Source organism: Taudactylus pleione, unplaced genomic scaffold, assembly GCF_031769625.1.
Source record: "Taudactylus pleione unplaced genomic scaffold, aTauple2 ptg000092l, whole genome shotgun sequence".
Lineage (NCBI taxonomy): Eukaryota > Metazoa > Chordata > Amphibia > Anura > Myobatrachidae > Taudactylus > Taudactylus pleione.
The window spans coordinates 5863417-5890548 of NW_028284494.1; the positions used below are offsets into that span (position 1 = coordinate 5863417).

General features: G+C 45.3%; 1 protein-coding gene across 7 annotated transcripts in view; it reads left to right on the plus strand.

Annotated features, from left to right (window-relative positions):
- Positions 1-27132, plus strand: part of ANKRD55 (ankyrin repeat domain 55) — a 133791-nt gene that overhangs the window by 55114 nt on the left and 51545 nt on the right. For all 7 annotated transcript variants that reach the window (XM_088469473.1, XM_088469467.1, XM_088469469.1 and 4 more), the window contains 3 exons: positions 7395-7525; positions 20282-20391; positions 24304-24364. In XM_088469473.1, coding sequence (XP_088325599.1) covers positions 7395-7525; positions 20282-20391; positions 24304-24364 — 302 coding nt within the window. The remainder of the gene's footprint in view (positions 1-7394; positions 7526-20281; positions 20392-24303; positions 24365-27132) is intronic.

The following is a 27132-nucleotide window of genomic DNA, read 5'->3' on the forward strand; positions in this document are numbered from 1 at the left end:
GGGTAGTACCTGTTCGATCTGCCATCGTACAGGATTCTACAGACCTGCCCAAAGCCTATCATGGGTTTCTGGACGTCTTTATCAAACAGAGCGCAGATCTATTACCTCCCCATCGTGATTGGGACTGTCCCATAGATCTGATTCCCGGGAAGAATCCTCCTAGAGGCCGAACCTACCCTCTATCTCTCCCTGAGACTCAAGCCATGTTGGAGTACATTAAGGAAAACTTAAGTAAAGGCTTTATTCGACCTTCCACGTCTCCAGCCGGGGCTGGATTTTTATTCGTAAAAAAGAAAGATGGTGGGCTGCGCCCGTGTATTGACTACCGGGGTCTTAATGACATAACTATTAAAAATCGCTACTCTCTTCCTCTCATAACAGAGTTATTCGATAGAGTCAAGGGAGCCACAGTTTTTACCAAACTCGACCTAAGAGGAGCTTATAATTTAATTTGTATCCGCCCAGGAGATGAATGGAAAACGGCCTTCAACACCAGGGATGGGCATTATGAATATCTCATTATGCCCTTCGGACTCTGTAATGCTCCGGCTGTCTTCCAGTTTTTCATCAACGAAATATTCCGGGATCTTTTGTACAAGTGTGTGGTCGTTTACTTGGACGACATTTTGATTTTTTCTCAAGACCTCGAAACTCATCGAGATCAGGTGAAAGAAGTCCTTCTGAGGTTGCGGTCCAATCAACTTTTTTGCAAATTAGAGAAGTGTCTATTTGAAGTCTCAAGTGTACCATTCCTGGGGTACATCATCTCCGGAACAGGCCTTCAAATGGATTCTTCAAAACTACAAGCCATTCTTGATTGGTCTCTTCCTTCTTCCTTAAAATCCATACAAAGGTTCCTAGGATTTGCCAACTATTATCGCAAGTTTGTGAAGGGTTTGTCGACACTGGTAGCTCCTATTACAGCCCTCACCTGCAAGGGAGCAGATCCAACTAAATGGCCCGTCGAAGCTACCTCTGCATTCCAACTTCTTAAGCAAGCCTTCATCTCCGCTCCCATCTTAAAGCTCCCGGATTCCACCCCGCCATTTATCCTGGAGGTGGACGCATCCTCCGAAGGTGTCGGTGCAGTGCTCTCCCAGTGATTTGAAGATGAAAAACTTCATCCCTGTGGTTTCTTTTCCCGGAAGTTTTTGCCTGCAGAGATCGGAGATCAAGAGTTGCTCGCCATGAAACTAGCCCTCGCAGAATGGCGATATCTTCTAGAAGGAGCTCAATACCCCATTACCATTTTTACAGACCACAAGAATCTACTTTATCTTAAATCTGCAAACTGCTTGAACCCTCGTCAAGCCCGGTGGGCAATGTTTTCTCCAGATTTAACTTCAAACTCTCCTACCGTCCCGGCTCACAAAACCTCAAAGCCGACGCACTCTCTCGTTCCATGACGAGCGATCCTGATCAACCCATGGAACAGCCCCAACCAATCCTGAATCCAGCTTTCTTCGCCTCTACCAAGATATCTTCAATACCCCCTGTTGGGAAGACTTTCGTCGCTCCAGAACTCTGCAAGAGGTTACTGCATTGGGACCATGCTTCCCGGTTCTCTGGTCACTTGGGTATGGATAAAACCCTTGAATTCATCCAGTGGTCCTATTGGTGGCCTTCGATGAAAGAGGACGTCAGGTCTTATGTGTCATCATGCATCAAATGTGCCCAACACAAAATACCTCGGCGGGTTCCACACGGTCAACTCCATCCTCTTGCAATTCCATTTAAGCCATGGACTCACCTATCAGACTGAAAGGGTCAATCAAGACCTGGAACAGTTCCTGCGCACTTTTGTCTCCTCCTCCCAAGATGACTGGATTGAACTTCTTCCTTGGGCCGAATTTGTTCACAATAATCATTATCACACGTCCACCAACTCAACTTTTTTTACAGTTTTTGGTCATCATCCTCGAGTGCCAGATTTCCCTCTTCTTCCAACATTAGATGTGCCTGTGGCCAAGATGTCTCTTCAATGGTTCTCCAACATCTGGGAAAAGGTTCGTTCCTCTCTGACTAAAACCTCAGCCCGGTACAAGAAATTTGCTGACCGCCAAAGACGAGCGGTTCCAAATCTCCAACCTGGGGATATGGTCTGGCTCTCTACCCGAAACCTAAGACTCCGAGTTCCCTCAATGAAATTTGCCCCGCAATACATTGGTCCATTCCCAATCGTCAAAGTCTTGAACCCTGTGGCTTACAAGCTAAAGCTTTCTCCATTTCTTCGCATTCCAAGTTCATTCCATATTTCTCTTCTAAAACCACTGGTCTTAAACAGATTTCAGAAGGTCCTTCCTAAACCTTCTAGTGTTCAAACACAGCAAGGAGAGGAGTTCGAAGTTGACAGAATCCTAGATTCCCGTTGCCGTTACAACCATCTTCAATACCTCATCGACTGGAAAAATTATGGGCCGGAAGAACGAATCAGGATAAATGCCTCCGATGTCCATGCACCCCGTCTGGTCAAAGCGTTCCATATGAAATTTTCTCATAAACCAAGGAAGTGTCCGGTGGCCACTCATGAAGAAGGGGGTACTGTCACACGCCCCTCTGGAGACCCCAGAATCAGACCCCGTTACTTAGCATTGTGGGCGCTGACCCGCGCTGTCTTCCGGCTCCCACGCTGTGCGCTGCTTTCTCCTCTCTCAGGGCGGCCTCCGCTGTTGTCCTACGGCAGGTCCCGCTGTTGTACTGATTCCACGCTGGCTCCTGCTGATCGCTGGTCCCCGCTGATTACTCCTAGGAATCGCTGTCCTCCGGTCCATGGGCGCAGCCATCTTGGATTGCCCATGTGACTCCACTACCACCAATGAAGAGTCTTCTCCTTCTCCCTCAGCCTATCAGCTCCCAGCGTCCACTATAAAAGGATCTCCAATGCTGACACAAGTTGCCAGTGCAACAAGTCCCTTAGATCTACTAAGTGAACCTCTCCACTGCGCTCCACGGCTATCCAGCCGTTCCACGTAGCCAACCAGCTACCAGCGTCTACCCACGGCTATCCAGCCGCTCCACGTAGCCACCCAGCTACCAACGTCTACCCACGGCTATCCAGCCGCTCCACGTAGCCACCCAGCTACCAGCGTCTACCTACGGCTATCCAGCTGCTCCACGTAGCCACCCAGCTACCAACGTCTACCCACGGCTATCCAGCCGCTCCACGTAGCCACCCAGCTACCAATGTCTACCCACGGCTATCCAGCCGCTCCACGTAGCCACCCAGCTACCAACGTCTACCCACGACTAATCAGCCACTCCACGTAGCCACCCAGCTACCAACGGCTACCCACGGCTATCCAGCTGCTCCATGCAGCTTCCCATCTACCAACGTCCACTCAAGGCTATCCAGCCGTTCCAAGTGGCTTCCAAGCTACCACCTCTTCTATACGGCTCCTTAGCCGCACCACGCTACTTCTGCATTACTCAAACTCCTTATCAATTCTCTGCACCCTCTCATGCGGAGAAATTTTATAAAGCCAAGTCTCCTCCAGCGAGCATCTGCGCCAAGTAATACAGGTCCTAGGCCCAGTCCGGGAACACAGCCTCTAAATCCCACGATTGTGACACATTTGAATGTTTGTTTTTATATATACTATATATATATATATATATATATATATATATATATATATATATACACACATATACAGGGCCGGCTTCAGGGAGTTGGGAGGATTGCTATTATTTCAGGGAGTATAGTATACCTCAAACTGTGTGAATCACAGGGCTTATACAGGGTTGTCTACCCTCCCGATTTTAGCGGGAGTCTCCCGGTTTTTAATACACCCTCCCGCTCCCCCGCTAACATTACTTGAACTCCCGGTTTCTTCAACCCTTTGGATTGTGCATGCACAAAACTTGACTGTCGGGGTTCGGAGAGTGCAAGGTGGAACGTCACAACGCGTGACGCCATGATACGTAATAGCCAGCCGAGCCAGCAGCACTGCACTGTACAGGGATATCAGCGCATGACAGGTGTGGTGGCCTTTTCTCCCCCCACGGTGGCCTCGATGTAATTATAAGCGGCCAATGAGACCTGTCACCTGCATCATATACACTGATGGGGGCTGGGGGCTGAGTGTCACAGGCATTATTAATTGCACTTTGAAAGGGCACTCATTGACAGCCAATAAATGGATGACTGTCAGTGAGTGCCGTTTCAGAGTGCAGTTAATGCTTGTGACTGGTCACTGGATATATATCACAATAAGGGAGCTCTGAATAAAAATATGGCTGCCCCTAATCATTGGAAACTATTGTCTGAGGACATTTTATGGTTAACAATAGTCAATATTTGATTTATATATTTTTTTAAACAGGCAGCTGTACTTTCAGGAGCCTCCTGCTAAAATTGGGAGGGTAGGCAAGCCTGATATTAACCATAAAATGTCCTCAAACAATAATATGGTAGTATGATACCCACCTACAATCTCCCTAAAACTAGTTTTCACCTGCCACTGCAGGACATGCACCTAAATGACAATAAACACACCCATAGGTGGAGCTAGACACACCCCCTGGGCGGAACATGAAGCGCGGCACATTCTGCTACCACCTACAATCTCCCTGAAACTAGTTTTCAAAAGTAGGCAAGTATGGGCTTATAGAGGCACATGAAGAAAGCGCACTAGGGTAAAGCACACCAAACAGTACAGTATTTTTCTGTTTTTTAACTTGCGGCTCGGGTTACAATTGCGTGGATCCCCGGGCTTATAGCGGCACTTGAAGAGAGCACACTTGGGTAAAGTATACCAAACATTACAAACAATAGAATTACTATATATTTAATTTTTCTGTTTTTGAACTTGCAGCTCTGCTTAAACTGTGTGGATCACAGGGTTTACAGCGGCAAAGCGCACAAAACAGTACAATTTACTGCGCAGCATAAAGCAGCGTGCCCCCTATACACAGTCACTTTATATATAGCACAGCCACTTGTGAGTCCGGGGTCTCAGCACAGCCAATACAGCAGAGTATAGCGCAGCACACAGAAGCAGGCAGTGTGCCCCCTATACACAGTCACTTTAGAGTACAGCCACTCGAGGACGCAGCACAGCCTGAGCCATTACAGTATAGCGCAGCAAACAGCAGCGTGCATCACGGTGAAATGGCGCCGAGTCCCGGTCGCGGCACCTTATATAGAATCCAAGTCCCCTGAGAATCCAATGCTGGGAGAATGACGTTTGGCCTTGAAGTGGGATCTGAGTCTGGCGGGAACACCCGAGCATAGGCTCAGGTAGACTTGGATCCCCAGTGTTCGGAGCAGTTCGGATTCCTTGGAATCCGGACAGCTCATCTCTAATCAAAACACAGGTTTTGTTTTTAGAAATAACATTCTCTAATATCACAACATAGAAGGTTGCAGGAGTAAAATATCACGTGGTTTATTGAGCAATTCAGGAGATTTCATGTGATGTTAGTTACGTTCTCTGGTTTATCAAAATAGATGTAACACTGGCAGTAATCAATCTGCTTTATTCTACACTCTGAACTATAATTGTATTATCAACTTCAGCGGTAGTAATTCTGTATTCTCTCATTTGAGATCAGAAAAAGACATTTAATAAACATTCATTAACAAGTGATTAGGAAATAATTGAGCGCAGAGTAAGTAGATGTGAGTGAGATGAAGGGCATTAGGTATAGGGTTATATATATTTCACCCAGCAGGACATACATGTACTACACTTGTGGCATAGTTGCATTGCAATTAGTTTAAATGCTTGCTGTATACATTCAGTTTTTCCTATGCATCTAGGGATGGACTTTGGAAGCCCATCATTGAATGGTTGCTAGACTTCCGACATCAAATCAAGTGATGTGATGACTATGAGCCATTGCATGAAACCATTTGATGGTATAACCATCGATGGTTACAATATGCACATGCACACGAGCAGCCGGAGCTTCGTGCATGCGCACATGCACTGAACTGCGGACGCCACTTCCTGGGTGTCCGCAGCTACATACAAGATGGGCATCGGAAAGCTGCATGCCATGGCTGGCAACTATCGAAGACCTGGGATTAAAAGAAAAAAAGTGCTCCAATCGGATCGGGAACATCAATAGTTGCTAACTATCGATTTTCAGTGTCAATCCCAGATCAAAACGGGTGTGGTATACCATGTCAAATGTCAATAACAGGATGTCTACATGATCTGAATACTAACATTCAGGATGCCGACATGCGACATGGTCATGATATCAAGATTTGACATAATGTTGACATTATGCATGTTGACAGTGAGAATGTCAACAGCACTATTTCACCCTAGCAGTGACTGCAGCCTAGCCCTAACACTAACCCTGTCGGTCATATGTTCATACTGTAGTCATGCATAATCTCAATATTTTCATAATGTTGACATGTTGCATGTCCTTGTTATAAACATGTCAACATTCTGACCGCATCTGTTGACATTCTGAATGTTGACATAGTAACTATAGCAAACAGCAACCAAAACAACTGAATAAAAAATACACTTATATGGAGAGTGCCATGCTCTCTACTCATCTCACTGGTGTCTGAAACCTTACTGGAGATTATCCCTGCTCTTCTATTCACAATGCAGAAGTCCTTTCATTGTGAGGCTTATAGCAATTTTGTTTTGTAGGTGTGAAAGATTCGATATTTACATGACGATTTGCCTTTAGTAGACAAATTGCGAAAGAGTTGAAGATTTAACCAAGAGTAACCGTTAAATAGACATATGGGCAGATTAGATGGACCTGTTCTTTTCCGCCATGAATTCAATGGTCCTATGTTAAGGAAAATAATTATTTTGTTTGCCACATTAGAAGTTACATTAAGTCAGAGGTCCCAAAACTCCGCCATTACCAGACTACATTTTAAGGATAACCATACTTGAGCACAGATGACTTAATTAGCAGGGCCGTAACTAGGGTAGTGCGACCAGTGCCATGGCACAGGGCACCGCAGGGCAGGGGGCGATGTTTGGGCCTGTCAATTTTCCTGTTTATTATCATTCTCACTTGTAGCTTCCTCTTCTATCCCCAGCATCTCCTGGCCTCCCTTATTTCCTCCCTGGCCCTTCTCCATGAGGCCATGGCCCTTTTTCAGGTGCACTATCTTATGTCTCTATTTTAAAAATGGGGCAAGGGGCGCCATGCTCTCTCTGGCACAGGCCACCAAAAAGTCTAGTTAAGGCTCCGTTAATTAGTACCTCAGTCAATTTGATTTAACCATCTCGACTCAAACCTGGATATTCTTAAAACCTGGACTGTAATGGCTGAGTTTGAGAACCTCTGCTTTTTTCACTCATGAAGTGTGACGATTTTGAAAGAATAATCTTGTTGGAATGACGTGAATGAAGGCAAATTTAGATTCCATTCTAACCAAATGTTGAATGCATTGTGTTTATTTTCTCCAGGTTGCACCCCCTTGATGCACGCTGTATCGGGACGTCAGGTTGATACAGTGAAGCTATTACTGAAAATGGGAGCTAATATAAACACTCAAGATGCCTGTGGACGAACAAGCCTATCTCTAGCAACGTATCTGGTAGGCAAACTTCTGTCTTCTAGAGCAGTGGTTCTCAACCCTCAAATTTTCCCAACAGGTCGTGTTTATAGGGTTTCTGTCCGTGGAAACAGGTGAGATAATTACTGACCGAGTGAAATACATGACCTCACCTGGGAGGAGATGTACTAAGTCTGGGAGAGTTATAAAGTGTAGAGAGGTAAAGTACTAAGCAATAGCTTATAACTGTCAGTTTATAGGCTGTGTTTGAAAAGTGACAGTTGGGAGTTGGTTGGTTAGTACTTTATCACTCCTCCACTTCATCTCTTTCCAAGGCTTAGGGCCATATTCAATTTGGAGCTAAAACCCATTATCGGCGATAATTTTACGCCGATGATGTCATTTTTGCTATTCTCACTTATCCCCGTATTCAATTTGGATGACTTTTCGCAGGTGCGGAAAGTCAGAGGTTCGAACCCAGCGAAAAAGTATCCCCATTAAATAGGGGGCGAGAACAAGTGCAGAATTGGGGTTTTGGGGTGCAGACTTCTACAAACCACCGTGCACCCCTTGGACAGGCCCCTAAAGGTATTCTGTGTCAAAAAAAATAAAAAAAAATACCACAGGACACCCCAAAAAAGGTACTTTCATTTTGGGGGTGAATAAAAAAAAAAGTTGGGGGACACACTTTTAAACTAGTGAAATAGACTCCAGGGGGGTCCCCAAGTATGCGGCAGGTGTTTTTTTGATTGCAGGTGCTTGCGGAAGATGGATTTTTCATAATTTTTACAAGTTCACTTTAGCCACTTAAAAATATGCTTGCACCCATTTTCATGTACCCCAAATTTGATGGGACTACTTCTTTTTCCTAAAAAAAGTTGCTAAATGCTATTCTTCACCACTATCTCAAAGGCGCAAAAAAGCACCTATTGAGACCATTTAAAACCCCCAAATACCTTTAGCAGGGCTATTCGGGGGTACCCATAGTGAACCCCCATGTCAGAGCATCTTTTGGGGGGTGTCAGGCTGACTTCCTCAAAAATGACATGACTTTTCACCGGGTCCCGTTTTTGCCAATTTGAAATTGAATACGGGGAATAACGGGGACGAGCGCAAGATCTACTTAAAACATAGATGGCTTCATTCCCAGGAGCCTCCTCCAACACCTTGAAGCTGGGATCTCATACATCGAGCAATAGGCTAACTGTATACTGACAGGTTACATATTATATAAGGAGAAAAACCCATGATTAAGCAGTTTAACAAGTTTAAAGGTAATTTGAAAATATTAAGTAAAAGAAAGAGGAAAGAATAGACAGTAGGGGCACTGTTGCCTCAATTAAGAAAGTTGGACATGTCAAAGACATCTGACTATGTTTATGATGTGTACTTAGCTTAACTGAAGGTAATGCCATATTTATTCACATATCTGGACACAATAAGACACTATTTACTTATCTTAAACAGTGAACTTTGGGCATTGCACATAAATGAAACTGCTGAACAAAGATGTATATAGCTAAAAACAACACCTAATGTCTGACACAGATATCTATTGCCTTATACATTTATAAAATCACGCAACTCTGTATTCCCAGTACAATCCACCCATGATTTTATAATATACGAAGGCAATACACATTATCAGGTAAACAAACATGTATAAACACAATCAAGTGACACTTGAACATATTGAGTCCTCGATGGTAATTGTCCTGTGTCAGAATCACACCACATTCCAATGGATTTAAAGTCAGTATCTCCCCACCCTTGCACTGTGGTTGAATCCATACAATTTAACAGTCTTTCCCCTGTTGTCATCGGGCACTGTAATGCCGTCTCTGATATACAGTAATATCATAAGAAAGCTTCTGTATCACAATCCCGGAATAAATATGAGGGACATCATCTTTCTTGATAATTCATCTAGAAAATGGAAAGCAAAACAAGGTGAGTCTCAATATCTAATACAATATAATACATCAGTCCTGTAGATATAATTTTCAACTTAACTGTTTCAGTGTATTTGCTTAACAGCAAAATATACACCTTAACTCTTGTTAAGTTTAACTAAACAAACAGAATGAAACATTTTCTTTAATCAGCTGCTATACTGTAATAACAGATATATACATCCTATTGTAATATTTAAGCTATATGTAACACAGAAATTTACAGTTCCCGTAAACAAAATATTCACACTCGCTATTTGTGGATAGTAAGAAATACAAATGACTGTCCTGTGTACTCCGTGCTGTGTTTGCTTAAAGCTTCTCAATTGTCTTAAAGATGTTTGTTGTCAAACATGAACGTCTTCTGCATTTTCTCTGTCCACTGTTTGAATTAAGGCTTACTGTAATGTGACATCAGCTTTTTCATAGTAAGTCTTTGCATAATCAGTGCTGCGTCTGCAATGTATTTCACACCATTCAGTCTATGGGCATGTGTATTAGCATTTACAGAGGGCGCGCAACAATCACCAAAAGGTAGTAGGTGTTCATCGCAGTGCGGCAGAATTGAATACCCCACGTCCAGTGGGCACAGGGCCAATAAAAGCTATCTGCCACACCTGTCCTGCTCGTTCTCCTCTGTATATAGAGCCCATGTCTTCGGTTCGCTTTTCCTTGTAGTTCCACAGCTGATCTGTTTTGCATTTCTCCACAATGTTTCTTGCCAGCAACTGTGTCATGGGAATTTATTTTCTTTGGGCCCAGGTATACAGGCCTTCTGTTTGCTCTGCGGCCACACTGCACATGAGCCCATTCTCCCAGAGTGTACAGTTCTCTTCGCTCTTCAGGGGTAAGTGCCACTGTTCTGCCTTGAACCTGTACATCCGTAACTTCATTGCCATCTAGTCCAGTGTGGGCATTGACATGGCCCACAGACACAGGCCTACGAACGTACAGGGCAGTGCCACCCCAGATAACTTTGCTGTGGACTTGCCAGTTGTTCTGCTTCCATGTCGGCATCCAAGTGGTGAAGCCTTGCAACACAGTCCAGCTGTCTGCGCAAAGAACTATAGGACTTTGTGTAACGGGCTGGAATGCTGCCATTGTCCAGGAGTGTCCTTGCATTGTCAGTGTGGCTGATCCATCTGTGATCCACACAAGTTGCAGCTGGTGCTCCTTTAATTTGGCATACGACTCTGCCACCTATACTGGTCTCCAACCTATTTGCAGCAGGGGTAGCTCCTTTCCTTCACGTGTCTGCCTGACAGTCTGCAAAGATGACTGCATCACTACAGAAAGAGTCCATAAAAGTTCTGTATCAGTGCAGGCAGCACTATAGTCCAGTCCTGATAACATTGGCAGCAATGGCTTAAACTTGACAAGCCCAACAGTCGGCTGTGAAATAACTGGTACAACGTAAGGGCCTTGTCGCTTCGTGTGAATTCTTTCCTGTAAGTACCATCGTCCATGTATTAAATTCTGATCTTGCAAGTCTCTGTTATGCACAATCCATTTCTCTGCTTTAAACTCCTCAGCAATCGACATGTCAGCTCTGGTAATTCCTGTTGGTGACTGTGCATCTTTCAGCTGATTTAAAACAATTGACTGATAAGGTCTTATCAGGGAATACACTGGGGTCTGATCTTTCTTACTATTCATATTCAGCCTTTCTGCAATACAAAACACAGTTTTTACATCCCAAATTTTCCTCTGTTTTGAAACAGCATTCCCCTAATGAGTTGGCATGTTGTGGGTGCAAAGCTGTTGTGCATTGCCATATGTGATGGCTCACTGGTTATCAGTATCAGTGTGTTTCCCACCACTACTGTCTCATCAATAACTGATAACTCATAAACATCATTTGCAAAGCATGCATTTTCAGTATTGTGAAACTTCACAGTAACTCTTTGATAATCATTATCATCATGGGGACAGTCTTCTGTCTCAGGGGTTTGGTCTTTGACTGCAATCCTGCCCATCTTCCACCCCCTGGCTCTGGGTAATTCCCATTCATCACTGGGCATCATAACCACTCCCCCTTCATCACTTTGCCCAAACTTTTCTAATGGGCACTCAGATAGTTCCTGGTTCTTGTTCAATCCAGCACATGCAGGGGCAATATGTAGTAATTCAGGTGTAACATCTTTCAACTCAGTGGTATGTTGACAGAAACCTCATTTTCTACTACATCTTGCACACATTTGTTGCCATTCAATTCAGAACCATACTCTCGTTCTAACACTGTGTGACTATAAAGATCTTCTGCAATGTCAGAAGAATCTTCAGATACATTCAAAGTTTCTATCTGAACTTTTTTTCTCACAGGCGGCTGTGCTTGTAAAGTGTTCAGTCTCATTAGCACTAGCAGCTACTGCTAAATGAATCCCCTCACTGCCCCTCCCTTGGGAATTCAGGAGACAATGTGGATTCAGGCTTAAGCTGGCCACACACTAGACCAAATTTCATCCAACTAGTTGACTGGTTGGAATGAAAATCTGGTAACGTATGGGAGTAAATGATGATCAGCAATTTGCTCCTAAATGCCAGAAAACAGATGAAAATGGTCGTTCAGACAAGTTTGTTAAATGTTTGATCTAAACAATTTGTTCAAACAACAGTTTTTGTCCATTTTCCGGCGTTTGGGAGCAAATTGCTGATTGTCATTTGCTTTCATACCTTACCAGATTTTCATTCCAACCAATCAACTAGTTGGATGGTTGGATGTAAGTTGGTCTAGTGTGTGGCCAGCTTTACTCTATCTATCTGTGAAACAGGTTTTCTTTTTACTGCATTCTTCTGAACAGATTTTACACTTTCTTTCTTCACAACATATATGGGTCTACGTAAAATTTCACTAATTTTACTCTCAGGCAGTGAAAAACCAACATTATGCTTTTTCTGGAAATCAGCCAGCTGAACTTCCAATTTATCTTTTACAATTTTACAATATTTCTTAAGATTCTTAAAATAAATTTTTCCTTGTTTGTTTCAGTAACACAAACACAAAGACAGTAAACAGACAACATGCAGATATACTGTGGCATACAGTATACACTCTGTGACTGATCAGGTTGCATCTCCCTCATTTAAAATGAGACAGAGGATTTTTTACGGGTTTGCACCTCCCTCATTTAAATATGAGACATAGGATTTTTACACGGGTTTGCATAACCCTGCGTTTGCACAACACTAAAACCATCGACTACACATTCTAAGCAAATTTATGGCTATTAACCCTTTGTATCCCACTTCTGACACCACTAATGGTCTCAGTGGAACAAGAATACAATTCTTGGATGCAAAGAGTTAACTTTAACAGTGAACTTTGGGCATTGCACATAAATGAAATTGCTGAACTCAGATGTATATAGCTAAAAGCAACACCTAATGTCTGACACAGATATCTATTGCCTTATACATTTATAAAATTACACAACTCTGTATTTCCCCTTACACGCTCCAAATTGAATATGGCCCTTAGTACATCTCCCTCCTGTGCATGACTAAAGAAATCCACAAAACATGACCTGTTGGCGTTACTTGAGGACTGGAGTTGAGAACCCCTGTTCTAGAGAGTGAATGAAAACAAGAACAGATGTCTTTCAAAGGGGTTTGGTAGGATTGTTCGACAGTTGTGCTGTCGACAGTCAAAATGCTGACCACAGAATGCTGACGCAGTAGTAATGTTATTTAAAGCAATTTAACCATGTCAACATTATAACTTTAAGCAAGTTAACATGCTTTAATTAATATTACTACCTTGTTGGCATTCTGCGTTTGACATTACACTGTAGACATTTTGACTGTTGATTTTTAACTACCTCCCTTTCAAACCATATTAGTCATATATGTTCAAGTCATAATGCAGACATGAGGCAGAGGAAAAAAGAAAAATTGGGTAACGCATATAGTGCATATATTTTCACAATAATTTCAGTACAGATGTAGCTCTTAAAGTAAAAATAGATAAGGAACCGTGTGAATAATTGAATAAAAAGTATTTCATAGCACAATAGAAATAACAATATAAAACAGTTACACAATAAAAGGAGGAGATGCCGGCTATCAGTATAATGACAGCGTCATCCCGATGGTTGGAATACCAACAGGGGAATGGTGAGTACTGTTCCCCTGTTCTATTTACCCCCTAACCCTCCTTTTTTGTACCCTAATACTAACCCTCCCTACCCTGCACCCTAACCCTCCCGGTAAGTGCCTAGCCCTCCCCCTTTATTGCCTAACCCTAACCTCCCCCCGGTGGTACCTGAACTTAACCCCCCCCTGTCTGGAGCTTAACCCTAACTTTCCCCCTCCCGCAGCCTAACCCTAAGTCCCCCCGGGGCAGCAAAACCTAACCCTCCCCCCCCATGACTAATACTTACCTTGCCCCGGTTTCCTTGCGTTCGGTATGTCAGCTGCCGGGATTCTGCATCCTCAGTCATCTCGGGATTCTGACGCCGTTGTTCTCTTGAAGATCGGGATTCCGGCACCGGGATTTTGGCAGTCGTCAATATTAACCGTATCCCCAATAAAAGCTGGTCTGCTAAGTGCTGAGTTTTTAATATGTATTTATGTCTGTGGGACATAATTTATCCATCAGATAAAGACTAATGTCCTGATAAATATAGTCACTGAAAAAATGAATGGAGCTCCAATATGCACACATAGCTAGTAGTTACCAGTGCCACTCAGAGTTTTAGAGATGGTAAAAAGCAGTTCCAGCAGGGTGTAGAATAGCCTGCAGCTCGGGTAGTCCCTTATGCTGTTGTCCAACTGCCACAAATAATATATCCAAACAGGACTTGAAATCAGGTGGTCCGGTTTTCTAGTGCGGCAGGTGGTAATCCCGTTGTAAATGGGCAAATCCAGCTGTGAAAGTGAATACTGGTGGAATGCCTACGCGTTTCCCTGTCGACTGACAGCTTCTTCAGAGGCACAATGAGTTCTAGCTTCCACTAGAGTCTTTGCTTTCACTGCGCGGCACCATCTTCCTGAAGATGTCACTGAGAACATGGCGCCAGGGAGGATGAGAGACCCTACCACACAAGGTAAATATAACTCTGGGTACAGGGTATGTGAGACCCCCATGGAACCAAGGGCCTATGTGCACCACACAACCTGCACCCTGCACCCATTGTAAATACGCCTATGTGCGGCTTATTATGGGGATCAAAGGAAAAAAATATTTTGCTCCCTCCCACAAAAATAAATAGGGATTCCTAACTGCGGGCCAGCTAAAGTATTGTGCTCCATACAAATGAAAATCTACCTTTGATTTCTTTCCCGGCACATAAATAATCAAATAGTTTGTAAAATGCTGCAGTGAAAATGTAACACTGTCTTTCTATTATTCTTGTATTACTGCCTATATATGCAATAGCCACTGTAGTATCGTAGGCTGAAGAGTGGGTCTCTCCATTTACCAGCGCTATAGAATACTGTGGAGTCTGGTGACAGAAAGGAGAAACTATTGACACCTCATTAGACAGCGGGCATGGGTGTGGGCTCTGGAACTTTCTATCAGAAGAGCTGTTGAATACACTTGCCGGGGTAGTCATCTCCAAACATTGGTGAGGCTTTTGGACTGTTCAGCCTGTGTGGTCACCACAGTTTTTTTTATATATACTCTGTCTTTCGGATAACATTGCAAGAGCCAGATATCCACCATCTATTTTACAAGATATTTAATCAAAGGTACATTGTTGCAATAGCCTGTGTTGACCGAACGAATACTATCTTGTGTTCCGACAACAACTGTAAGTAAGGACAGCAATCACTTTGGTGGAGTGACGTTTAGGTGCCTGAGAGTTTTTTGAACCTTCAAATATTGTTTCCATAACAATTATAATTTTCTGGGAATAAATACATATTTATTGTATTATCATCAGACCAGACATTGATTAACCATCAGTATATTAAACATCGACCAAGAGGTCTACCAGTGATGGTGGTGTTATATATAAAATAATTTATTGGATTTTTGGGGGGTGATCACATTGATTTTTCTATATGGACAAACAGTGCATCTGGAAAGTAATCAAAGCGCTTCACTTTTTCCACATTTTGTTATGTTACAGCCTTATTCCAAAATTTAATAAATTCATTTTTGTCCTCAAAATTCTACACACAATACCCCATAATGACAACGTGTAAAAAGTTTTTTTGAGATTTTTGCAAATTTAATAAAAAACAAAACTAAGAAATCACATGTACATAAGTATTCACAGCCTTTGCTCAATACTTTGTTGATGCACCTTTGGCAGCAATTACAGTCTCAAGTCTTTTTGAATACGATGCCACAAGCTTGGCACACCTATTTTTGGGAAGGTTTGCCCATTTCTCTTTGCAGCAACTCTCAAGCTCCATCAGGATGGATGGGAAGCGTCAGTGCACAGCCATTTCCAGATCTCTCCAGAGATGTTCAATTGGATTCAAGTCTGGGCTCTGGCTGGGCCACTCAAGGACATTCACAGAGTTGTCCTGAAGCCACTCCGTTGATATCTTGGCTGTGTGCTTAGTGTCATTGTCCTGCTGAAAGATGAACCATCGCCCCAGTCTGAGGTCAAGAGCACTCTGGAGCAGGTTTTCATCCAGGATGTCTTTGTATATTGCTACATTCATATTTCCCTCTATCTTGACTAGTCTCCCAGTTCCTGCCTCTGGTAAACATCCCCACAGCATGATGCTGCCACCACCATGCTTCACTCTAGGAATGGTATTGGCCTGGTGATGAGCGTTGCCTGGTTTCCTCCAAACATACACCTGGCATTCATGCCATAGAGTTCAATCTTTGTCTCATCAGACCAGAGAATTTTGTTTCTCGTGGTCTGAGAGTCCTTCAGGTGCATTTTTGCAACTCCATGCGGGCTGCCTTGTGCTTTTTACTAAGGAGTGGCTTCCGTCTGGCCACTCTACCATACAGGCCTGATTGGTGGATTGCTGCAGAGATGGTTGAACTTCTGGAAGGTTCTCCTCTCTCCACAGAGGAATGCTGAAGCTCTGACAGAGTGACCATCGGGCTCTTGGTCACCTCCCTGACTAGGGCCCTTCTCCCCCGATCGCTCAGTTTAGACGGCTGGCCAACTCTAGGAAGAGACCTGGAGGTTCCGAACTTCTTCCATTTACGGATGATGGGGCCTCTGTGCTCATTGGGACCTTCAAAGCAGCAGATATTTTTCTGTACCCTTACCCAGATTTGTGCCTCAAGACATTCCTGTCTCGGAGGTCTACAGACAATTTCTTGGACTTCATGCTTGGTTTATGCTCTGACATGCATTGTCAAGTGTGGGACCTTATATAGACAGGTGTATACCTTTCAAAATCATGTCCAATCAACTGAATTTACCATAGGTGGACCAATTAAGCTGTATGAACATCTCAAGGATGATCAGTGGAAACAGGATGCACCTGAGCTCAATTTTGAGCCTCATGGCAAAGGCTGTGAACACTTATGTGATTTCTTAGGGTTTTTTTTATTAAATTTGCAAAAATCTCAAAATAATTTTTTACACGTTGTCACTATTGGGTATTGTGTGTCGAATTTTGAGGACAAAAATTAATTTATTAAATTTTGGAATAAGGCTGTAACATGACAAAATGTGGAAAAAGTGAAGCGCTGTGAATACTTTCCGGATGCACTGTATGTCCTTTATGTATTTTTTATGTCGTTTTATTGTGTCTTGATGTTTTAGGGCTTGATTGACATATATCAGTGTCTAAATATATTGCGAACTATTAAAACAAATTCTCTTTACATTTACATATTGGAATTCATCCATTTTGCTTCAGTTATCCTGATAAAGTTATGTGGAGCCCATACACCTACTGTCTTCTTAGGCCATCCTACACTATGTAGACAAAAGTGATTGGACACTAACAGAAAATAGACCAACAAGATTTTATTGACGTCAGTACTTTGTAAGTCCACAACATGATTACTGTAGACACCCTTCCTAGCAGACTGTTGCCATTCTGCATTAAGTATAGTGACCAACTGGGACAACAAAGATGGTCGATTGGCCTAGAATGCCCCCGTCGCTGCAATTTGTCCCAGAGGTTCTCAATGGGGTTAAGATCTGGACTCCAAGCTGTCCAGTCCATCCGGGTTACTGAATTTTCTGTAAACCAATCCAGCATCGCCCTGGACACATGACAGGTGACATTGTCGTCCTGATAAAAAACATTTGTTGTTTCCGTAGAACTGCCACAATGTAGGGAGCACAAAGTTATCAAGAACATCTCTATACTTCTCAAAGTTAATGTGACCATGCATTACAACTAGTGGACCCATTGTTATGCACACAGGGTAGTTAGCTAGAGCCGGTTTGAAGACAGCCTTGGGGCTGGTTTAAATTTACCAGTAGTGGCCCCTGGGATAAGGGTGAGACGCAGCCTTTGGGCTGTGAAGAAGCCTTCGGGGCTGATTTGCATGGACTAGTTGTAGCCAAGAGGCTAAAGGTGAGATGCAGCCTTTGGGCTGTTGGAGCAGCCCTGAGGGCTGATATGCATTAACTAGTTGTGGCCAAGGGGCTAATGATGAGATGCAGCCAATGGGCTGTTGAAGCAGCCTTGAGGGCTGATTTGCCTTGGCTAGTTGTGACCTGGGGCCCAAGGGTTTGATGCAGCCTTTGGGCTGAAGAGTCTTTGACGGAGTGGGTACAGAGACGTAGAGCTGCTACCAATGTCGCCAGGTTGACACTGGTGGTGGTGCGTCGGGTTGCGCACTTGGGATGCTGAGTTGCTACCAGTGCCGTCGTGTTGATACTAGCGATGGTGCTCTGGATTGCGCACTGAGGATGCTGAGTTGCAACCGGTGCCGTCGGAATGACACTGGCGACAGTGTGCTGGATTGCGCACGTGGGACGATGAGTTGCTACCAGTGCCGCCGGAATGACACTGGCGACAGTGTGCTGGATTGCGCACTTGGGACGCTGAGTTACTACCAGTGCCACAGGGATGACACTGGCGATGGTGCACTGGATTGCGCACTTGGACCGCTGAGTTGCGGCCAATGTCGCCGGGTTGATACTGGCGACGGGTCGCAGGATCGCGCAATCTGGATGCAGAGTGACGGCCAATGTCGCCGAGTTGACACAAGCCGCCGGACATAGACTGGTGCTTCAGGTGAGGAAAGCGCACCATGCCGCCTAGATGACACAAGCAGCATGAGCAGGTGGAATGCAGACTGCGCTGCCTGGATGAGACAAATGGCAGTAGAAAAACACAGTTAGACTGGCTCTGAAACTCGACTGGAAAACAGGAGACAGGAGCACCAGAAGTATGAGAAACTCTATCACCGGCATGGAGTGAAGGGCTGGCTGGAATTTAACAGAACAGGACCCAACCAGAGCAAGCCTCCCTTAATGACAGACTACTGTGCACCTGGGCTGTGCACAGACAGGAGAATCAATTAGTGTGCACCTGATACTGCACACAGACATGCAGTAATTAGTGCAGTGCCTCAGTAGCAAAGGCTTGAAACTAAAAACAAAATGATCTGCTTAACTACAGATTCTAACACCCATGCCAAACCAGCTGAAACATGAATTATCGGCCATGGCTAGTAGTGCGAATTGCTGCAGGCGCCCTAGCCGCCTAGTAAATGACTCAGGTGGGATGTGTGACACAGAACCTACCACCTCGCTAATACCATCATTAATAAAATTGGTTATCCAGATAGTGGATGAACCTAATTTTCCAAAGGTGGCTGATCAAAAGGGGCCACCACTTGCTCCCAGCCCAACCCCTTCATCAATTTATATCTGACCAACTCAGAACACCAACTCGGAACTGAGACGCTGCAATGCCAGCCACCGTTGCAACTTTTAGATATTCACTGCAAACTATCACTTTGTGTCCTTATACATAAAGGGGACTCACTGGTGATGGTGATAACAGAAGACAATGGGCTGGATGCATCAAGCATCATATTTCGAATGCAATACATCCCGTCACTTACTGCGTGCATAGCAGCCTTTATTAGCACAGCGTGCATGTACATTTGCATTTAAAACCGCAAAGGACAGCTCTTCCGATAAGAGCTGTCCTTTGTTATGTGAGGACTTACGGATTTATGTCCCGGGATTCCCTCTGCCATGCACAGACGTGGGGAACACTGGGAGGGATCCTATTGGATCCCTCTCGGGGAATGCAGCAGAAAGAAGTCTGTAGGCTTCTATTAGGCAACACAATCTATAGATGGCATTGTCTATCGAGTGGAAGCTCCAGAAGGTTTCGCTTTCCGAAGCTTGATAAATATGGGAAATGCAGTCAAACCTCTGACAACTGTGACTACTGCAGTTTTAGGAGGTTTGACCATACTTTATTGTTAGTACATCCCACCAATGTATGAACAAATGCTTTATTATTAGAATTAAGAATTTTGTTTAGTGGTGAATAATAATAATTTTGTTTGTTTTACATTTGAAATCTTTTTTTTTTTTTTTTTACAATTTATTCATTTTTACTATTTGCTGAACTGAAAGTCCCACATTTGTGCTTTCAGCCCCCCCTTGCACATGTGCTAGCCAGTTAGCCAGGTCACGGATGGACTGAATTACGGCATGTTGAGGAAAGTACCTTACAAAGAGAAATATTGGACTACCGGGAAAGAGGCCTTAGTAAAAAGACTGTGGTGCCTCCCTTTTCACAATAGTTTCATAAATGATAAATTATTTTATATTTACAATTGTGAATACTATATAATGAACGTATAGTTGATGTCCATCTAACAAGAACAAGAAAGTGGAAAACTCAGACATAAACTGTGAAAATCAATGTGTAGGTAATGTAATAATGTATATTTCGCTTTAAATGATGGAAACTATCTTATGTTGTCCACTACTTGCAGGGGTGGCTGGAAGGCTGCGTCAGTCTGCTCAGGAATGGAGCCAAGCAGAATATACCTGATAAAAATGGAAGACTTCCTCTGCATGCAGCCACTGCTGAAGCTGACGTCAGGTACAGTATATGCAGCGTGCTACAGTACTTATTCTTGTTTCATTATCTACTTGTAGCATCACTTTTATGCTATGTAGTGAACATGAAACCATATAATCATGAGCTCAGTGTTGGAAGTTTTGGAGGTTGTTTGTGTTTTTTATAAATATAATACATTTTAATTATAATGCCACCAAGCTATCAAAACATGATTCATCACACCACATGACCTGTTTCCAATCATTTACTGTCTAATTCCTGTGTTTCTGAGCAAACTGGAGGCATTTCACCCTGTTTGCAGTAGAGAGCAATGGCATGTGGACAGTCCTTCTGCTTCTGTAGCCCATACGATGTAATGTGCGGTGTACAGCTCATTGAGAGGCTGTCTGATTTGGTCCCTGAGTCAGATTATCTGTAATGTGATGCACTGTTGCCTGTCTGTGGGACTGAACAAGTCTGACCTCTCTCTGGGCCTGATTCAGAGCCGGACGCTCTGACCAGAGCGCTCTCTCTGAATCAGGGCCCTCCTACCTAAAAATGGAGCGGCCTCTTGGACCCAGGTGCACAGTAGTCTGTCATCAAACAATTCACCATCAAACAATTCACCAGTGCGGCCTTTTTGCTAATGCTCACACTGCTGCTGCGAGCGCCAGAAATCATTCCATGTTCATAGTCAATCAGATGGTGTAGTAGACCCATTATTTAATGAGTGATAACACTTATAAGTCTATGCATGCCTTCTTATACAAATTCAGACATCCTACAGTATGCCAGCACTATCTGCGGAATAGCTACTGCCAGGGCCGGCTCCAGGGGTCGGAGCACCCTGTGCCCGCTCAGTTAATAGCGACCAAAATGGGGGGGGGGGTCTAATTACCATAGACCACGCCCCTAAGTGACGTTATTTTGAGGCGTGCCCACATGGCACGCCTCCAAATAACGTCAGGCTGGGGTTAAGCCCAGCACTCAGTTACTAGCTGGGCTTCCCCCAGCCCTCTCCCTGCACTGAATGGATGGCGTGCAAGTGCGAGCAGCATCCATTCAGCTACTCTGGGGTCCACCACCGCCGCGGCAGTGGGGGTCCCCAACCTCCCGACTTCACCACCTGCAGGCCACTTCGGCCCACGGGTGGAACAGCAGGACAGTACTGTCCCGCTGAAATTGGGATGTTGGGGAGGGGCGCCCCTGTTCGACCACACTGGTCGAACACCCCAAGAGCAGGCCCTGGCTACTGTGCACAAAATAGTCTGGTGGTCATAATTGTCTGCTCACTTAGTGTGTGTAGATAGATAGATAGATAGATAGATAGATAGATAGATAGATAGATAGATAGATCAGGGCTCGACAAATTTTTCTACAATCTAGGAGCCAGGATGAAAGAGTAGGAGCCAAACCACCTTTCTAAAAAAAACAGTTAATAATTTACTAAATCAGCCCTGCCATGCTGGGACACTGGGCTTTCAGCTCTGCAGCCTGGGACCTTGCCCCAGCTGCACCTTTACTTCCAGCAGCGCTCAGCTGCTGTTTCCCTTCTTAGTGCTGGGAGTACAGGGAACTGGCTCTCCCTGTCCCCCTGTATGCAGGCACCTAGCCCCTGCCTCACCGCACAGGGAGCCGGCTTGTGCGACTCTCAGTCCTGCTGCGCTTGGACACTCGTGCCAGCAGCAGCGTTTTCCTGCCGCCTTCCACGCTGGGGATCGGAGAAGCAGGCTCTCCCGTTCCCCCAGCATGTGCACAACCGACCCTGTGAAGCTGGGGGCAGCGGGAGCTAGGCTCCCGGTCCCCAGCTGGGAGCGCAGAGCAGCTTCGTGCACCCGGTTCCCACCCCCAGTGTGGCACTGAATTCGGCTGCCCTTTAATGTTGGGGCACTGGGAGCTAAGCTCCCGCTCCCCAGCAGCCGGCACACAGCCCCCTTCTGCATCGCTGAGCTGGGGGCGCCGGGAGCTAGGCTCCCGGTCCCCATCGTCAGCGCACGGCACCACACAGGGAGCCGGCTAACCCGGTCCCCTGTGTACCACTTAGCCCTGCAGCGCGGCAACAATATAATATTTTATTTTAAAACACCCGGCGCCGTTAATACATTTAAAGCATGGTGCCTAGTGCCCTTCGAATGTGGTGCCGCAGCACGGGGAGGGGTTAACCCCTTCAGTGCCGCTACCCCACCTCCCCCCTTGTGCAAATCACCCCCTGATCACGGTGGCCACATCGCACCCTCCGCAGCCACAATCCCCGGCCATGCATAGAACCTCCAGTAAGAGGGTCAGCGCAGGAGACACCATCAGCGCATGCACTCCTGTGAAATGGCCGCCCATGAATCTCCGCTGGGGCACTGCTTCCTCCCTCCCTGAAAAATCTGGTCCCCAGGCAACAAAGTATAGTGGCCATGGCGACCTGGCCCCCGGGATATGTCGAGCCCTGAGATAGATAGATAGATAGATAGATAGATAGATAGATAGATAGATAGATAGATAAGATATGCGCCTCACAGTGCAATATATTTTTGAATACAATGGGGTAGATGTATTATAGTGGCACGTTAAGTGCCGCCATAACGCTTCCTGCTTCGCCTCTTTACCGAGGCGAAGCAGGAAGCACTACCGGTGAGATGTGTGAACATCTCACCGGCCAGAGAGGGGGAGCGTTAACTCCCCCCTCCGGCGCTACCTGCTACAGACCACATCGCATCAGCCTAGTGCTGATGCGATGTGTGTCAGGCCCGGCCGGCTCCACTGAGCATGCGCGGGATCTCGCAAGTATCGCGAGATCCCCGCGTGCAGCCCTGGAGCCGGTAGCCGCCACAGCAGGGACAGCGCTGTCCCTGCTGTGGGTATAGGCTAGCGCCAGGCTGTAGCTGTCGATAACGACAGCTACAGCCGGCCGAACGGTTAGACGATCTGACCGTTCGTACATAGCCCAGGCTGTCGGCGCTGCTATCTTGTAGATAGCAGCACCGATAATGACAGGGGCGCACAGCGCCCCTGTCATTTACCGCCCAGACCCCCGTTCATACATCGGAGAGAAACGGTATCAGCGCACTTAACGTGCGCTGATACCGTTTCTGGGCTTCATACATCTACCCCAATAAGTGATATTTATAAGGTGGAAGTATAGGCTACGTACCACAATTATATGAAAAAGTGCTTATCTGTGAGCCTTAATAGATGAGATTCTCCCCCAAGAAAGAATCGGCCCCTAGATTGCTTTACTCCAGGGTCAGCCGTGGGTGATGTAATATAGTCCAAAAGTAGTTGGTGTGAAAAACAAGGAAATTTGCACTATAGTCGTCTAACACGCAGACATCTTACACTAAGCACTGGAGCACACTGCACTTTATTTTGTTTGTATGTACCTCACTCCCTATACCCCTTGACTATTGGGTATTACACGGGATGTAGTCTGGAAGCCGACGGTCTAAATGCCGACCGCCGGCTTCCAGACTCTCTAATCCCAGCATGGTACTAATGACAGGTGTCGAAAAGTCGACGCCTGTCATTATCCATACTCCGGAAGACCGACGCCCGGTATACCGAACGAAGGTAAACCGGGTGCCGGGCGCGGACAGCCGCAGGGGGAGGAGGGTTAGGTTTAGGGTTCCCGGGGGGGACTTAGGGTTAGGCAACCCCCGGAAGTTTAGGGTTAGGCTAGGGGAAGGGGGGTTAGAGTTAGGCACCCCCAGGGGGAGGTTAGGGTTAGGGGGTAGAATTAGGTTAGCGATACTTACCTTTTGACGATCGGGATCTTCACCCTTGCCGGGCTGCCGCTGTTAGGATTTTAATTAATACCTACTGCACCCTATTACTTTTGTACAAATTTTCTTCTTCACTCGATTCACTAGATTGGTTCCTGCTCTGTATGTACAGATTTTTTAAGTCACATATTTTTACTGATATTATTTTAACTTCAACTATTTTTGTTTGTTTGTTATAACATAGGCTTTTATCTGTATTACTACAACAGTCAACCCTAAGTGAGATTAACCATCAGGACAATGAGGTGAGTAGCGATTAATGGAACTTGGTTTGCCTGCACATAGAATTAACAGATAATACTATAAATAAGTGACACAAATGATAGTAGCTTCTACTTAGCAAGGACTTACAGCTCTCATCTATACTACTAATATAATAAGAACATTGTGCCTATTTGTTCCACGTTAGCGCAAAAACTACTGTACCGATTTTCATGAAAACTGCATCATTGTGTAGTGGAAACTCCTAGAAATAAGATGTGGGGGGAGAGGTGCTTTGGGCCCGTGTTCACTTGAATAGGATAGGCTACATAGCAGTCTGTGCACAGGGCACACAGTGACATTGGTGTGAGTGGTGGGTGAATAGGATAAGTTACATAGCAGTCTGTGCACAGGGCACACAGTGACATTGGTGTGAGTGGTGGGTGAGTAGGATAGGCTACATAGCAGTCTGTGCACAGGGCACACAGTGACATTGGTGTGAGTGGTGGGTGAATAGGATAGGCTACATAGCAGTCTGTGCACAGGGCACACAGTGACATTGGTGTGAGTGGTGGGTGAATAGGATAAGCTACATAGCAGTCTGCGCACAGGGCACACAGTGACATTGGTGTGAGTGGTGGGTGAATAGGATAAGCTACATAGCAGTCTGCGCACAGGGCACACAGGGACATTGGTGTGAGTGGTGGGTGAATAGTATAGGCTACATAGCAGTCTGCGCACAGGGCACACAGTGACATTGGTGTGAGTGGTGGGTGAATAGTATAGGCTACATAGCAGTCTGCGCACAGGGCACACAGTGACATTGGTGTGAGTGGTGGGTGAATAGGATAGGTTACATAGCAGTCTGAGCACAGGGCACACAGTGATATTGGTGTGAGTGGTGGGTGAATAGGATAAGGCTACATAGCAGTCTGTGCACAGGGCACACAGTGATATTGGTGTGAGTGGTGGGTGAATAGGATAAGCTACATAGCAGTCTGCACAGGGCACACAGTGACATTGGTGTGAGAGGTGGGTGAATAGGATAGGTTACATAGCAGTCTGTGCACAGGGCACACACTGATATTGGTGTGAGTGGTGGGTGTATAGGATAAGGCTACATAGCAGTCTGTGCACAGGGCACACAGTGATATTGGTGTGAGTGGTGGGTGAATAGGATAAGCTACATAGCAGTCTGTGCACAGGGCACACAGTGACATTGGTGTGAGTGGTGGGTGAATAGGATAGGCTACATAGCAGTCTGTGCACAGGACACACAGTGACATTGGTGTGAGTGGTGGGTGAATAGGATAGGTTACATAGCAGTCTGTGCACAGGGCACACAGTGACATTGGTGTGAGTGGTGGGTGAGTAGGATAAGGCTACATAGCAGTCTGTGCACAGGGCACACAGTGACATTGGTGTGAGTGGTGGGTGAATAGTATAGGCTACATAGCAGTCTGTGCACAGGGCACACAGTGACATTGGTGTGAGTGGTGGGTGAATAGGAGAGGTTACATAGCAGTCTGTGCACAGGGCACACAGTGACATTGGTGTGAGTGGTGGGTGAATAGGATAAGGCTACATAGCAGTCTGTGCACAGGACACACAGTGACATTGGTGTAAGTGGTGGGTGAATAGGATAGGCTATGCACAGGGCACAGGGTCTGCACAGGGCACACAGTGACATTGGTGTGAGTGGTGGGTGAATAGGATAGGCAACATAGCAGTCTGTGCACAGGGCACACAGTGACATTGGTGTGAGTGGTGGGTGAATAGGATAAGGCTACATAGCAGTCTGTGCACAGGGCACACAGTGACATTGGTGTAAGTGGTGGGTGAATAGGATAGGCTATGCACAGGGCACAGGGTCTGCACAGGGCACACAGTGACATTGGTGTGAGTGGTGGATGATGGCGCTGCTGCCATCAGTCTGTATAGCGCTGCTGGTCACATGGGCCGACAGGGCACTATACAACTATAATACCTCAATTAAAAAAAATTTTGTCAGAAGCTATTTCCACGTGGGCAAAGCAGCGGGCAACAGCTAGTAGTATATTATTATTATTATTATTATATTTGCTATCTATTGCTACATTCATGTTACTCGAACAACTTGCGTAGCTGTAGCTGTTGTGGGACTACATGTTGTAGCGCTGGCAGGGCATATCTGCACTTGTAGTTCCCCAATAACTGCCACTGCCTACCTGTTTACTTAATAGAAACATATTTATCATTTGCACACAAAAAAAAAATCTAATAGAAATCTTCAAATAACCTCAGAGTGATGGAGGTTACAGTGGTTTGTGGGTCTGATTTAGAGCTGTATGCTCATGCCGCCGCGTCTGTGTACGCAGTGGATATGCATAAATATGCAAATGTCGCAGAGGCTGACGAATGCATTGAGACGCTCACCTGCATCTACGTACAACGAAGCAGCATCACTCGCAGATGCTTTGATAATTGGCCTCCTGAGTGACCCTATGTTCCTGCAGAATACGCGTGTGTACTTAGACACCGGAGCCATGTTTACTGCGTATGCCCCACAAAACGATCACAACACATCTGCATTTTTTGCTATCACTCCACATTATCTGACTGTCAATCACACTGTGAGTAAATAATCCCTGCGAGAGACTATGACTATGTCCCTTGACGAATGTGCGCAGTTAACCAATAATCAATCACATCGACAGCACGCCCCCTTTGGTGCGAGACCCCGAGCGACGGCTTCCCCGTTGCTCGCCGGGTCTCGCGCATGCGTACGACGGAGGCGCCTCCGTCGTGCAAATGCGCATTTGGGTACCATTGA